The 16,446-nt window shown below is 37.7% G+C and overlaps 1 protein-coding gene across 10 annotated transcripts in view; it reads left to right on the top strand.

Annotated features, from left to right (window-relative positions):
* Positions 1–16,446, top strand: part of MADD (MAP kinase activating death domain) — a 68,484-nt gene that overhangs the window by 49,583 nt on the left and 2,455 nt on the right. For all 10 annotated transcript variants that reach the window (XM_059849355.1, XM_059849353.1, XM_059849356.1 and 7 more), the window contains 8 exons: positions 1,095–1,200; positions 2,244–2,354; positions 3,187–3,294; positions 3,384–3,548; positions 4,677–4,749; positions 5,636–5,742; positions 11,076–11,145; positions 15,963–16,009. In XM_059849355.1, the coding sequence (XP_059705338.1) occupies positions 1,095–1,200; positions 2,244–2,354; positions 3,187–3,294; positions 3,384–3,548; positions 4,677–4,749; positions 5,636–5,742; positions 11,076–11,145; positions 15,963–16,009 (787 nt within the window). The remainder of the gene's footprint in view (positions 1–1,094; positions 1,201–2,243; positions 2,355–3,186; positions 3,295–3,383; positions 3,549–4,676; positions 4,750–5,635; positions 5,743–11,075; positions 11,146–15,962; positions 16,010–16,446) is intronic.

Below are 16,446 nucleotides of genomic sequence, written 5' to 3'. Positions count from 1 at the left end.
AATAAAAATAGTAGGGAAAAAAATTACTTTAATTCTGCTTAACATGCTATTATCACTTTGTAAACCTTGTTACTATACCTGACTATTCCAAAGGGAGCCTTTTCTCTCTCTGCTGGTCAGTAGCTCCTGATACTGAAATACTTGTCTTTAGTTATGACATATATATTTTTAACTCTTGTGGTGAGATATTTCCCGAGAAATGGGTTATATAAGCATAAGAACAATATGAATGGATGGAATAGACTAGGTCATTAGTAAAGCAAGAGATTTCTGTGGCAGGATGGCTATATTCTGGAATAATAGTCTTTTGACATACAGTGAAAGAATTAAATAGTTCCAGAAATGGCATTTTGAGCCTTCTCAAAATGCGAAGTAATTTAAAGGTGTTTTCACAGCTTGTAGTTAAAACAAAACAAAACAAAAAACCTCATGAGGAAACCACTCTCTAGAAATATCTGCGTGGTTGCCTAAGGCTTGACTGCTTCTAAGATGTCAGTCTTGACTCACTTCCTCTTCCTCCCCCCAGCTCAGTTAACATCTGTTCATTCTGTGCTCTTGTCTACCACCTGCAGCTCTACTGCCTCCATCCATGTTATCATGGAACATGAAATCTGGTAGCCAAAATAAGAACTAGTTTGGGGTGATAGTGTCAAAACTATTATTCCAAAAACTGCCTGCCTTACTGGAAAAAGAGAGTGCCTGGTGCACTTCCTTCATCAGCTTTCTTCTGCCTTGCAGCTGTCCTTAAGCTCTAATGTGGGATAGCTCTTGGGCTGAGTTATGTGTTCCTCTTCTGACAGTTGCAATTGTCACGGAGCTGCCACTGCAGAGAACAGGAAATGGATGATAAGCCCAGCAGACCACTAACAAATTTCCCACTGAACAGATGTTATTTGCTTCAACTAGTTAATAATTAAGGGAAATGTTTAATTACTGATGACAGTGTTTTACTGGAAAATGCCCATTTGACTTAGTGTTTTTAGAGGTTTTATTTGCTGTGTGCTTTGCAAACAGTGCTGTGTCCTCTGCCAGTGCTTTAGTGAAGTGGATGAAGAATGCCTGTGAGTCTGCTTCAGATGTAGCTCTTCTTGCAGGTATCTTTCCCTGGGAGAACACGATCGGAAGCGCTTGGAGGATGATGAGGATCGCTTGTTGGCTACACTGCTGCATAATATGATTGCTTATATGCTTATGATTAAGGTGACTTCTTGTTCTTTTTAGTAGATGGCTACTCAGATTTAAGCAGTATATTTCATTTGTGTTGTTTTGAAACCATACATCTCTGTTTATGAAACTCAGAACTGTGGATAATCGGGGCAGTTTCTAGTAGAAACTGCAAAGTTGGAAGGCTTTCTGTTACTAGAGAGATGAATTTATTTGAGCTGTCAAGAGAAGCATAATCCTGCTAACCCAACACTTTGGTACTTTAATTTATTTTCTTGTTTTGCATAGCAGAGCCTTGTAGGCTTTAATTTTAAAGTATGTTGAAGAATACAATGCTTCTTTCAAGCACAAAGAATTCTTGTCAAAGGAAGGAAGCAGATTGAGTTTGTTTTATATACTCCACAACATTAAGGTCATAATGCAAATGTGTTAAAAAACAGTGTTTGATCCAGCTTGAAATCAGCACTCAAACATGGGTGTACTATCTTTGAAGCCTTCAGTATCAATAGTTGGCATTCATAGTAGCCTTTTGAAATGGCAACTGAGGCAGAAATATTTTGCTTCTGACCTTGCCTGCAGCTCATCTTCAGGAAGAGCCTTTTGCTGTTTGAAGGCTCTCTAGGAGTGTTTGTTAGAGCCACAGCCTAGTGACAAGGAAACACATGGTGAGAGAATAAGAACTCTGAAAGACACCGTGTTGTGTTGAGGGCTCCACAGCTTCATAGCATGAGTCTGTGCAGAGGAAGAGGTGGAGTTGCTGGTCTGGCCAATGAAGTGGTAACATGGAGGACTGAGGCTTTTGATGTCAGTAGTTGGAAGTGGTGAGTGGTGGAACTGCAGCTCGTGCACATGGGCAGGCAGGAAATCTGTTGTGCACAGCATCACTTGCACAGTAGCTGGAAGAAGTGGGATATGTGCAATGTGGTCCTGTACTGCTGATTAAAGAGGCCCTAGAATGAGTGAATTGGATATAAGTTGTTTTGCTTCTTAACAATGGAAACCCAGATATACTTGGGACATTGGAGTTGCCTCCTGTGAATAGAGAAGAGTATGCAACTGTCTGTGTATCTGCTTTCTAGGTGAACAAGAATGATATTAGGAAAAAGGTGCGTCGTCTAATGGGAAAATCACATATTGGATTGGTGCACAGCCAGCAAATAAATGATATTCTAGATAAACTTGCCAATCTGGTAAGTAAAACAGTGATGAGTGGGATATACCTCTGGGATCTACAGTGGAGGAAATAAATTGCCTGAAAAATCTTACATATATTCTCTGCGACACTAATTTAAAAATATTAAAAATAATTAATTGAATTTTTAAGTGCTACTCTTCACAAATATAGAATAAAGACTGTGACTATATGACCCTGTTTATAATATTTTAATGTTACATAGTTATCAGTTAAAGCTGCAATACAAATATTTATAAACCTGACACTTCTGTACAACAGTTCTGTGCAACATTAATGTTTTCTTAATAACGGTTGTTGGCAGGAACCTTTATGATGACTATGACTGTAAGAAGTGTTTTGTTTTCTATCAGTTTCCAGGCCACTATAAGACTTAGAGCAATCAGTTTCTGTACAAAGCTGTTCCCAGTACTCATAGAGAATAAACCTGATGTCCTCTAATGATCAATAAGAATATAGGCTAAAGCTTTAGTTAGTAAATCTAGCCAGTTTTTAACACAACCATCACCAGGGTGGACACAAGTTAGGCTCTTTTAAAGGTAATTTCTACCTTTGAAATTTACTTTTCTGCACAGAAAAGGCACAAAATTATCTTATAATTAATTGGGAAAAATCAGACCAGTTTACTGCAATGATACCAGAACACAGACATCTCACTTTCCCGTACTGAGTATAGTACCACATGAATATTGTATGCTGTCATAAACCAAAATTGTCTCCAATGAGCTCATTAAATACTGTTAAAAATTCTTCTTTTTTTCATTTGTGTCACCTAATGTTTTGGTTTTTTTTCAATGTTCATTCATGATTGCATGTGGGTTTTTTTCTAGAATGGACGGGAACTCCCTGTGAGACCCAGTGGCAGCCGCCACATCAAGAAGCAGACTTTTGTAGTACATGCTGGGACAGACACAACAGGAGACATATTTTTCATGGAGGTAGAGACAAGAATAATACTAATGCAACCAGTAGCAGAAGAAATAAGAGAAACAGCATTAAAATCTTACGTAATATTTTGTGCTCCCAGGTGTGTGATGATTGTATTGTGCTGAGAAGCAACATTGGAACTGTGTATGAACGTTGGTGGTATGAGAAGCTCATCAACATGACTTACTGTCCCAAAACAAAAGTGCTTTGCCTCTGGCGCAGGAATGGCCAGGAGACACAATTGAACAAGTTCTACACAAAGAAGGTTTGTATCTTGTTTAATGTACACAGTACTGCAGGGATAACTGCACAGAAAAAAACAAACAAATCCTTTGCATGTCATATTCCATGTGTAATCAAAAAATAGCACTCTCTTTCCAGCGCTGGTTACTGAACTGCAATGGCTGTTTAGCAGCCCTGAAGTCTGAAACTGGCATTGTGCCCTGTCATTTACTTGAAGACAGTTGTCCACCAGAAAGTAATTTAAGAAATGACATGTAGCTTTTTTGTTGGAAGAAGGAAAGCATCAGTATTACTAAATATTGTGTGAGCTTGCAGGCTTGTGAAGATAGTAAAAATACTACAGAGAATTCATGAGCAAAACCTAATTCAAACTATGCCCTAGGAGTTAATTGTATAATTTTTGATCTTAGAATTCTAGAATGGCTTGGGTTGGAGGGGACCTTTAAGATCACTTACTTTCAACCCCCACTGTCATGGGACACCTTCCATTAGTCCCTCTGTGCTTGTCACAGACAAAGGTGTTAAACAGCATCGGACCCAGTACTGACACCCAAGGAACACCACTTGTCACTGGTTTCTGCTTGGATGCAGAGGCATTATCTCAACTCTTTTGAGTTTATCCATCCATCAAATTTGTTCCTCTGTAGTACAGAGTAGCTCAGCCTTCTCTGTGTCCCATTTCTTGGGCTATTGATAGAAAATTTTCTTAGATTTAGCTCTGAGATTATGGCCTAATCTCAGAGTTGAAGGAAGATGAAGAGAAGAATATGCCATAAGGAAATTGATACGAATAACAAAAAGATAGGTGTTATGTGCATGACTAGTGATATTGATTGCTGGAAGCTGAAAGAAAGGAAGGGATTATTTTGATGCTTATTCTACACTGCATAGGCTTGGTTAAGATGTGCCAATGCATGAACTCTTCACTGACTTTTGTGGTTAAATGCTATGAAATATTTTCTCTATCATCTTGTAAAACAGATATAAATACTAACTAGTAATTAGGTGTGCTTGAACTTGTATTGGCTTTTGGTCATTGGGCATCACATGGGGCTTGTTCTTTTTGTAGAATCTTAGAATCTTGCTGTTCTTTTCCCTCCCTTAGTAATTTGGAGAAATAACATTGTATTACTCTTCTTATATCTGTTAGTGTCGGGAACTGTACTACTGTGTAAAAGACAGTATGGAGCGAGCAGCAGCAAGGCAGCAAAGCATTAAACCAGGTACAAGATTTTAAATGTTGGGGACATTTGTTGCTTAATCTACAATCAGCAATTGTTTAAAATTAATAACTCCTTCAAACAAAATCTTCTTTTACTTGGAAATCTTGGGGTAACTTTGTGCATCCATGTGCAAGTAGCAGATTGTTGTCTTTAGCAAGAGTGTATTTGAAAGGTATTTTTAAGAATTGGGCAATAATGTAGTATTAAAAATATGTTTGAAAAGTGTTTGCACTGTGTTAAAAGCCATTCCCCAGAGCTCAGTGGTTCTGCAAAAAATGATAATTTTTCAAAAATAATTTTAAGAACACACTTTTTAGCTGAACTGAATAATGCAAAAGAAACTAGATGAAAATGTCTAGATTATTTACCCATTAATAACCTCTATTAAATTATTATTTAAATAATATTTTGACATTTTAATTGCTTAAAACAATACCATGCAGTGCAGCTCATAAATACAAGCCTCCTTTGTGCTGCTTATGTATCTGTACTTAAGACTATGTTCTCTATGGTATTATGTGATTGCAGGGTCTTATGTGGTATTTAAAGCAAACAAACAATACCCCAATATGGCATACAGTAAATACAGGATGACATTGATGTTACTTCATGTTACCAGAATGAAATTTATTACAATTTGTAAAATTCAAGTGGTTCTTAGAAAGCTGTCATTAGTGAGTGGACTCAGAAATGAGTAATGTCCTTTTGCTATGCAGATCAATAGGAATTATGTTTTTACTATTTAATATTCCCCTTCCACATACCATGACTTGACTGACTGTTTTCTGCACACACTCTCTCTCTGTCTCTCTCTCTCTCTCTGAATTTTGTTTTGGTTTGTTGTTGTTTTTCTTTTGGATTTTTTTTTTCTTTATTAATATCACAGGCCCTGAGTTGGGTGGTGAGTTCCCTGTTCAGGATATGAAAACTGGTGAAGGTGGTCTTCTTCAGGTCACACTGGAAGGAATTAACCTGAAATTTATGCACAGTCAGGTATGAGGGAAATCTATGAGAAGACTGAGCATGAAGCTTTCTGCAGCACGCTTGTATAGGTGTTTCCTCTTCCCAGAGTATCAGTAAGGTCAGGGGATAGTTTGATGTGGGTAAGGAAACTTAGATATATGTACACTCAAACCCACAAGCATGTATCACTATATATGTAAAAACACACTGAAATTAAATATCCTCAGGAAAACTATAATCTGTTAAAGAAAGATGTTGATAGGTCTTTCAGCTTCTTATTTCTTGTGGCCTGAATTGTCTAAGCAGAAAATAAATGTTAGCCTGTATTAAGGGACAGAAAAAGTGATCAATAATAATCTAAGCTGCTATAATGCATCACACTGTGAACAAATCCTCATTGCATAAGCAGTCAGCCTTAAAGATACAGTGTTTGAGTATTACAGGTACAGAAGGCAACCTTCTGCACTGTTTGTAATATATCGTATTTTAAAATTTTAGAAATTAACTAGAAGTTTGTATGAAAATAAAATAGGAAACTGGCGCTTGATGTAATTTACAAAAAAATGAGAAAAAAGTACTTATTCCTTTTTCCTTTGAAATAGCAGGTATTGTGGGCATAGAGGAAACACAAGTGGAATTGTCATTTTCTTCCTTTCTCTGGATGTTGTTTCTGTTGCTTCCTTTGATCCTTGTTTTTTATTTTGCTTTATGTTTTTTTGTTTTGCATATATTAAATGCATGCTGTGCTAGACAGTAGAATCAATTTTTAGGGGAGAAGGGAGTGTGTGTGTGTATATGTGTGTGTGAGAGAGAGAAAGAGAGAGAGAAAGAAAGAAAAGCTTCTGTCAGTTCTCTGTGGAGTGTTTTTTCCTTTCCTCCTGACTAGACTTTTCTCCCCACACAAGCTTTGTTTTTCTTTGAGGATACATCAGTGTAGATCCCACTGGAAGTGCACATGCATCTCAAACACACATGCTAAGAATCTTTAATACTTCTCCCAAGGTCACAGCAGCACCATGTGCCACTTTGAGTTCATATGTGCCAGTATAAGGAGTGGAGGTTTGTGAACCTCCCTCAGTTTCCTTGCTGTCTCTTACAAGGGTAGAACCTGGACTCTGTCCAACCTGCTGTAGAGTTTCAGACCTACTCTGTGATGGAACACTCTACTTGACTAAGTTACAGATTTTATCTTTTCATTGGATGTGCTGAAATGCAAAGAACTGTGAGAGGAAGTTATTGGTTGTACAGAATGAGTTTTCATTGTTCTTGAAAATGACAGGTCTAAAGCCTTTGAAAATTAAACCCTGGTCTCAAAGCAACAGTTTGATATCCTTATAGATGGATAGAATAGAAATTAATTTGTCCTAAGGTAAGGACACAAAATAGGAATGTTCCGTTTGCTTCTTCTTGCCCAGAAGTCAAAAAAGTTCTGCTCAAACTGCTTTTCTGTATGGAGATGACTCCATTTCATAAATGAAAAGGCAGGCAAATTCACATTTGCAGTGAGAAAGGGCATATGAAAAGATAGCCACATCAGCAGCAGCATGGTTTCTTAAGCATAGCAGGCATCTTCACAAGACAAAGACCCTCAGTGTTAAGCACGTAGTGAGCACACATGTATTTGTGCAAAAGAAAAACTCCAGATGCAAGCCTTATTTTTTTCCTGAAAGGCTGGAATGACATTCAGAAAGAACTTTAAGGAAACCTTGTACTCATTTTTAGTATGGGACTGTCTGGAGCATTACTTTAATTTTGTACAACAGGTACTGAGACCTGTGCTACTACCAGAACTCACAGAATACCAGCTTTATCATATTCTTTCATAGAGAGAATGGTGTTCTAATTTGCTGTCTGTCATGAAGATTCCTATCTTTTTTCTGGAAAAGAGTCTGTACAGGTCAGACCCATGACATATGCCAGCAACCTCCCTTACCTGAAGGATTATTCCTTCTCTTCATCATCTTTCCAATGAAGCTATTGCCAGATGAGTTGCCATTACTTAAGATGGATATTGAAACAAGTGCAGTTCTGGAAAATACACTGCATTTATTCAATATGTTTAATTCTTGGTCTGTTAGATTATATTACCAGCTGACCAGGGCATTCAGTACCATTTAGGGGATCCAAGATATATAATCTTTTTTTCCTACTCAAAGCAAAGTGTCTAGACAGATAGCAACATGTATCATTTGAGGGTATCTGTAGAATGGACAATAGTAGCAATTACATAAAGGACTCCTACTAGTTGCACCATGCAAAAAAAAAAAAAAAAAAAATCCCCTCCAGTTTTAGCTCTTTTGGAACTAAAAGATGTTGGCATTCTTATTCTGACACTCATCAACCACTCTGTTTTCTTTATAAAAGGTCTGCTATTCTGGATGATTTTTTTTTCAATTCTTGTATACATTGTGTGAATTGCTTCCTAAGGCAGTTGATTTCAGACTATTTATATAAGCATCATTAAAATCAGGATCTCACAGCCATTTTTCAGTGTTGCAAATGGCATTTTCTATTTCTGTTGAGTCTGAATGGGGATGCTGACCAAGAAAAGCCTACAGGATCTCATCAGGCACAGTTTTCTTTTCATCTTCCTCTCCTTACTTAATATGATGGCCCTGTTCTTGGCTATCTTTCCAAGTATTCTTTTCAGTATTGTGGCTTACTAGTATAAGGGATTTCTATTGCTCTGCTTTATTGGACATCATAGAATTCATTTAGAACATAGGAAGAGGGGCTTCCCCTCTTTAAAAGAAAAATGTACATGGAGTCTATGTGAGAAGAGTGAACATACTGCTTCAGTGTGAAGCTTGCTGTTATGAAGCTGTTTTTGAAGGCTCTCGATTTGCGGTGTGTGTACTTTCTTACTGTCTTTTGAATTCCTTAGGCAATGTCTCTGATGCATGGTGGGACAACCTGGTACTGACATGTGAGAGTTGTCTTCCATGTTCACAGATTGTCTCACCATGCTGCAGCACATGTAAGTTTAAGAATAAAAAGTGTTGAAGTCTGTCTGTGCCTAGCAGGTTAGAGGATGTTCTTTAGAATAGGGAGGAATCAAGTGTACCTGTGGCATTGGCAGATAATTCTGAGTTCACATCTACAAACTCTGTTGTAATATTGGGACTCAGTAGCCTGTGCCCATTACAAATTCATCTGTATCAAAAATAGATGGAAGCTTAATAAGATGCATAAGGCACATGCCCATCTACAGTAGGATCCACACTGAATGGTCTGTCTTGAGGAACCAGTTTCCCTAGGGTAAGTAACTGCTATTTCCTTTATGTCTGTTTTCTGATGGAGTGAGAGGAGAGCATCTCTGTCCCTTAAACAATATAGCAAGAAATTGCCCTTTAACTCATATCTTCTGAAAATGGATTTTAATTGTGACAAACCTGATAAATTTTCATCTTGCTTACACTTCTTGTGGAAATGCAGCACTCTGTAACATTAACTTAGATCATGAGCACCTGGGGCAGTCAAGTCTCTTAGGCAGTTTTACTCTTCCCAGATAAAATGGCCAGTGTTTTGCCTGAGCCTTTCTACTGAGTTTCTGAATTTTTGTACTTCAGACTATTAGCAAAAGCTTTTCACAGAAAAGATTACAGAATAAACAGAACTAAGTGCAGTAAAGAAAGTATTTTGTTATTGATTTGTTTATTCTGTAAGTGTACCTCAAAAATTAAAATGTTTTTGACCTAGTAAACTGATGTAGAATATGAATGAAAACAGGCAAACAAAAAAAAAAGATGGGATTAAGTCTCCTTTCCCTTGAGTGCTTGAACATAAGCAGAAATAAAGATTTCTGGATAAGTAAGTGGAAGTTTTATGTTGAATAAAAAGTGTTTCAGGTCTGTCGGTTAGTTCTCTGTCAATAAAAATAATAATAAAATTCCTTTGACTTGAAAATCAGCATGTCTTATCTCAGATGTAGTGTGGATTTACTGATCTTCTTGATACAATCAGTCTCTTCAAAAAACTCCACAACAATTTCTAGTGTTGACATCCTTTGTCTCTCATGCATAACATATAATGCATCACTACATTGGTGTTGCTAATATGGGATTCAAGAGGGTTGCAGAGTTTTCCTTTCCCTTCTTTCCAAGACAATGAAGTTTCTCCAGTACCATTTAAAAAAAAGGTCCTGAGATCATGGTGTCCTAAAGGTGTAGGCACTCGAAGTATCAAACTACACTGTTGTAATACAGTTTTTAAAGGACCTCTCTAAGGTGTTTGACACAGACTCTCCAAATATTAGGGTATTGTTACTCTTATTGTTTCTCTTGCCTTGAAAAGCAAGGCTATTAGAAACTGGGATATGGATTAGAGTCCTTATAGCACTTGCTACAGCTTCTTATGTCTGTGTACTGACTTTGACCCTTCTGGACATTTGCACATAAGAAGGGTCTGTTTTGTATCTTCAAATAGATTGGATGTTAAACAAAGAGAATGCAAAGAGAACTTGTTTATTCATGCAGTCTTGGTATCTACGTTCCGGACTGAAAAAACTCGTATAGTTCAACTGCTTTTGTCTTTTGGGGTTCATGTATGTAAAACGTGACTTTAAGGCAGGTATTTTCTAAATGACTCGCTCAGCTGGCAGAGCCATATGTGAAGTGAGCAAAACAGAGAGGATCCAAACTCTCCCATCCTGCTTCAAGCAGAAAACTGGTACTGATTGTTAAAAGGAGATGGTTCCAAGAGTAACTCTGAAGATTATATGTCATAAACTCTAGTAAAATCTTACGTGGCAGAAGTTTCAGGGAGAAGAAAGGTTGGTGGTTCCTGATTGGATTCAATTTGACTACTTGGTAGGTTAGGAGGATCAGTATCAGGGTGGGAAGTATAGTGCCCCTTACCTGCCCTCTGTGCTGGAGGAGGATGCATGGAGGGGCAGAAACTACCTGGGATGGATCAGAGGCGACAAATAGTGCCAAATTTGGGAGCCAGCTTTATTCTCGTCCCCTCTTTTGCTGTATTTCAGGTGTGTTGGTATTCTTTTTGCAATAACTCATTTGAGTGCCTGAAGGGGTAGCAATGTTGGATATGTCAGAGTTACTAACTCCTTCGTTTCTCTTCCATGCTTTCTCCTCCTGCAAGGAGCGGAAGGTATTTCATCTTCTGCTGTCTTCGCTTCTTAGCACTTTTAAGTTTTTTGTTGATTTCTAGCATTGTGGCAAGTTTGTCTTCTGAATATTTATTTCACCCTTTATTTATATATTAAACTGTAAATGAACTGGTAGTGTATGCTATCAAACTTCAGGTTGTACCTGTTGTGATGATGTTTTTCTTTAATTTTGATTTTTGGTTTAAAAAAAACTCCAAACCCAACTAATTTTATGTTATTTTTCCTCCTGTTTTTGTAGGTTTTCATAGAGCTGAATCACATTAAAAAGTGCAATACTGTGCGAGGAGTCTTTGTCCTGGAGGAATTTGGTAATTACATTATTTTGATATTAGGTCTGTACTCACATGGCAGTAACTCAAATTTCCAGTCTTCAGATTCAGAGTTGCACTCCAGTTTCACAGATGGGAGAGAATGTAGATTGCCTATTAGGAGTTGCCTGAGAGATGGGTGACTTTACATAAAAATTTCCACATTAATTTTTATCATATTAAGATTTGTGATCTAGGTGCTTTTTATTATTAGACAGAGAAAAGGTCCTGAGTCTTTTGAAACAAACAAAAAACCAGATGTGGATGTGTGTGAGAATTGTCTTGGTCTGTTCTTTTTCATCTGAGAAACCACATTTTTAAAGCAGGATTTAAAGCTGATCTTTCACAACACACCACACTTTCATTACAAAGAATTAGTGTTAATTGCAAAGCTTTCTTTTTGCTCTAATGTAGTTTAATTTTTGTTGAATTTTTGTTAAGTTGTACCTTATTGATCCCATGATTCTTATTTTAGAGAATGTGTGGAAAAGTAAAGGTTAAGGAGAACAGAGAGTTTGTGCTGTTTTGGTCAGTTATTGCTATTGCATATCTGCATATCTCCGTGGGCAAAACTTCACATTACTCTTCAGTGTTAGTGTCAGTCACAATATTCTTAACTAGGGTCTGAAAAGTACAGGTGATTTCAGATGCAGCTCTCTGGAAGGGTGATCCATGTACTTCCCCTGAAGCCCAAATTGGTTTATTCTTCCAGCCATCTTTGAGACATTTGTTCAGGTCTTAGGAGTATGTATGAAACATATTAAAAGGAGCTGAAATTTAATTCCGTAGTAGATCAGCATGCGCACTTTGGCCATTAAACAGAATGTGCATCAGCAGCTCCCATTACCAAGACTGTCATTGTTCTTTGGTACTGTGAACAGGATGTTCTGGCTGAGGGCTTTTTCTTGAATTATAGAAGACTATTAACATGAGATTTCTGAAATTAATGTCTTTGTCCATGAGAATGTATTGTCTCTTTTGGGTGACATAAAGTTCTAAGTGATAAAACCCTTCTGGCTGCTGCAGTTTGCTTGTTGTTTGCTGTAAATCTCCCAGGTGTTTCAGATTTGAATTGATGAACATTTTTTTTTCCATTTTTTGAAAATGTTGTTCATGGTTCATATGATCAGATCTGTATATCTAAACCCTGAACATTTTCTAATGGCTTAGATGTTCATAAGTTCTGTTCAATTTCTGTTCCTTTGATAGCATGTTTTCATGCTGATGGGCACAATTAATTTTATTACTTACAGAAATTTCTGTAGTCAGTAAAAGATTATTGATTGGTTTTACAAAGATGAGAATTCAGAAGTCATAAAATTAGCTTAAAAATGGCTTCAGCTTCTGAAAGCTTTTCTTAAAAGAAATTAATTCGATCAGAAATTATTTTGGATCATTTTTTGAGGTTTTATGCAAAGAACTTCTTTTAATGGTTTGTTTATATTGCACGAGAAGAAACACAGTGTTTGACTTGGTTATTTCTAGTTAATTTGTATTTTGGTGACTCTGTAACAGAGCATTTAGCCCCTAAATAATATCTGTAAGAAATGTAAGAAAAAGTACTTCTTATTTTTTTACAAAAGATTTTGTAAACAAAGGCCTATTGCAAAAGCTAGAATTGTCATATGGAACTTAAAAAAGGGTAATTTTAAGAAGTAATTAAAAATAAACTGGGAGTTGAAATCTACAAGCAAAAACTGAGAAATTAAACCACTTGTGTTTAAAATATCCTCCCACAAAAGAGAGGTCACAGACAAGAACCAATTTAGATGTACCAAATGAGACTGACAATTTACACATCCCGCTAATACAGAAAAAAAAAAAAAAGGGAGGATGTTGCAGGAGAGGTAACTTTTCTTCTTATGTTGAGATTAGAGTCTGCCTCACAGCTGTTTGTTTTTTGAATTGTTGTAAAGGTGAGACAATATGACAGTCTGTCCTGTTAAAGATGAATGAACATGTTTGGTAGTAGTAGACTAATAAAAGCATTCATCAAAAACTTGCTTCAGAGGAATGAAGTTATTTAGTGTTAAACATTGTAAACCTTGCCATCAGATTTATTATAATAGGAGCATATTGAAGTAGTAGATGCTCTTAGAAAGGTAGAGTCTGGTAAGTGTGCATACTCCAGTCTGCTGGGAAGTACTTAAATGCAATATTTTGATTTTACCAAGCATGAGTGCTCCAAATTAGTGATAGCACGGGAGGAAATTAAAGGTCTGTTTGTGTTAATGCTGGGTTTAGATGGCAGCATCACAGCTGGACTTGTGGTTTCAGAGCAGGATGCAAGCAGAAGTTCAGGAAATGTGTCCCACAAATGAAAGTGTGAACTTAAGTAAGTGAGGAAATGTAAGGTTCTTCCCTCTGGAATTTGAGTTACTGCTGTGTACTTGTGCTTTACTTTCTTGTGGCCCCTTCACCGCCGCTGCTATGAAAACCTTCATTCTCCAGCAGGTAAAGTGATCTCCCCTAAACTCATTTTGTGGTAGCACCATATTTTCGTTTACAGGACCAAAGGCTGCAGGATGGTGCCTAATTTACTCCCTTCATCCATTCAGTTCAAGAGCATCAGGAATAACTTCTAATGTTAGGAGAAAACTGCTAATCTCTCAGTTTGAGGCTTGAATCTTTGAAAGCTTGGGTCTTTTCTTTGGGTTTTTTCCTTCTTGTGGTGGGGGGGTGCGGGGTGTCTTTCTTTTTTTTTTTTGTGGGAGGGCAGTTTCTTTTTTCCTTTCTTCTTTTTTTCTTTGTATTCTGCAGTAGTAGTGCTATGACTTCTGTATTTCTAAATGCAAACCCACTCTTCTTAATCTTCCTAACTCAGTCCTCTCAGAAGAATTTTCTGCATTGGAAGGACTGTGATGGAGTACTTTAAGTAAAGACAAGGCAACTTACTGTGGAGAGACAGTACCTTGCCTAGCTGCTCTCCTCTTCCCTCTCTTCCTATTCTCAGTTGTGATACAGGACTTTACAGCTTCCCTTCTCTCCTTCCCTCATGGCACAAGGTCCTTACAGCTTTCCCTTCCTGCTTTTTGAAGAGTATATGAACAGTTGTATGTTATCCAGTGGGCAGTGAGACTTACACAGCTGTAAAAGTCCTATGCTATTTGGCTGTGCACCAGCCTCACTCCCACCTTTATCCCCTGGTGACATGGAGTTAATTTGGAACATCTGGTGCCAACGGGTAAGGTAGCTTGGATGTGCACCTCCTTATCTCCCCAGCTTTAGTCTCTGGTATCACTGGGGCAGTGCAGCCTGGGTGTGCACTTCCCTTGTTTCTCAGCCCTTCATGCAACTGCCAACTCCAAGGAGAGCGAGAGTTGAAAAATAAAACAAAAATAGTACTTTTTACCATCATATTCTGTACTTTTCAATAGATTATTTTCAAGAATGACAATACCATGACATATGAGAATTGGTAGGTACTGGTTTATATTTTGAGAACTTCCTCAAACCCAGTCTGCACTGCCTACTCTTGGCCCCTTAGAGTGTGATCCGTCTCCCTCTCCAGCGTTTAGCTGTGTCATATCATAGTTGAAGAGATGACATCTGCATGGATAGGTTTTGTTGTGGACTTTTCCTGGTTCTTCATACTGAACTCATCTGCCTCTGTTTCTTTTCTTGTCACTAGTACTATGTGTAATAAAACATTTATCCTTCCTCTATAAACCTGGAATGATTTGGTTTTGCATAATTTCTGTACCGCTTCTTCTAAATTCTTTTGTTGTGACACAGAAATTTCATGGCAAATTCCAGCTATTCTGGAAGGGAAGTACACAGAGTCGGTCTTGGTATTCCCCTGGTACTGATGTCTTAAATTTGCCAGTTGAATGTCCTAGTGTGGTCTTTGTTCTCTTCTGGTGATTTCCCATGGTATCTGTTCACAACATTTGCAGACCGAGTGCGGGCTAAAGGCACAGCTCAGATGCATTGCCCACAAACGGGCCGGTTACAGTTTGCTTCTTTGTGCGTTCTACAATGAGAGAAAAAGGAAAATTTCCTTTACCTATATTATGACAGTTTTCTTTCTATCAGTTTGAGGCAGTGTAACGGAAAAATAGCAGATTTTCTGGATAACAGATTTTTTTTGATCAGTGCCCTGATCTTCTTTTTCTATAAAGATTTCTATGAACCAACCAGCTTGGTATTTTAGGAATACGTGTCGCTGAACTTAGCATTTTATTTTAAGGCAACTCATTCAAAAATGATGAATGTTTTCAGTGAGTAAGTCAAGTAAATACCATCACACACATCCTGTACAGGAGAAAGAATGTCTTGAGAAACTTAAAACAGAGCTGGAAAGCAGTCCTCAAGTTAAAAAAATTCTCCCTCGGCTCCTTTTTTTCCCCCTGGATTTCATTAGCTTACTATGCAGTATATAGTGTCCAACAGTTCTTTTGAAATCTCTTGCTCAGCAGAGAAGATCTCAAGGGTAAAGTCTCTGGGACTCGTATAGTGTCGTATATTATTTTTACTATCGTATATTATTTTTACTATCTAGCAGGAATAAGTAATATGAGAAAAGCCAGAGTCTCTTAAGAACCATCAAATATCTGCTGTGCCAAACAGAGGCAGTGAAAATTTTTGCCAGCTTGAGTAATTTATTATGATATTACCAGTGTCTTCCAAGGATAGCTGTAATGTAAATGAAAAGAAGTAGAGGTATGTAGAAGTGAGGGATAGTGAAGTGCCCTGTACCTGCACCTGCTGTCTGTCTGCCTCCCTTCCCTTTCCCATGGGAACATTGTGCTATTTCTTCCCCATTTGCCTCTCGTTTTTTGAACTTTTTGTTTTGTCTCTTGCCCGTCCGGTTTTAGTTCCTGAAACTAAAGAAGTGGTGAGCCACAAGTACAAGACGCCAATGGTGAGTCTGCCGTGCTGCCTCTGGTGCTTCTCTAGAGGATGTATCATTACATTTTCATGTGGAGGAAAGAATTACATTGAGACTGCAGGATTTACAGTGTAACTCCAGCTGCTCTTTATGATGTTTTCAGTAGGGGGAGACAGCAAAACTCAGTGATTGTTGGATCTGTGAAATTAGAGGAACTCAGCAATAGGGCAGAAAGCACTGTTTCCGTTTTTAAGACAGATAAAGATGGAAGGTTGCCAATTTGGCATCGAACTTCAGCACAATAGGAACTGGTGGAACTGTTAATTTTAAGACAATGCAGAACACAACCCTTACTCCATAGAAGTGATGGAAAGGGAGACTACTTCCTAAGACTGAAATGATTGTTAACAGATTTCAAAAAATCTCCATCTCCTCATGAGCAATGACCTGTGAGAGAACAGTAAAAGTTC

Source organism: Haemorhous mexicanus, chromosome 6 (assembly GCF_027477595.1).
Source record: "Haemorhous mexicanus isolate bHaeMex1 chromosome 6, bHaeMex1.pri, whole genome shotgun sequence".
Lineage (NCBI taxonomy): Eukaryota > Metazoa > Chordata > Aves > Passeriformes > Fringillidae > Haemorhous > Haemorhous mexicanus.
Note: the sequence above shows the minus strand (reverse complement) of the source record. Positions and strands in the feature narration are given on the sequence as shown.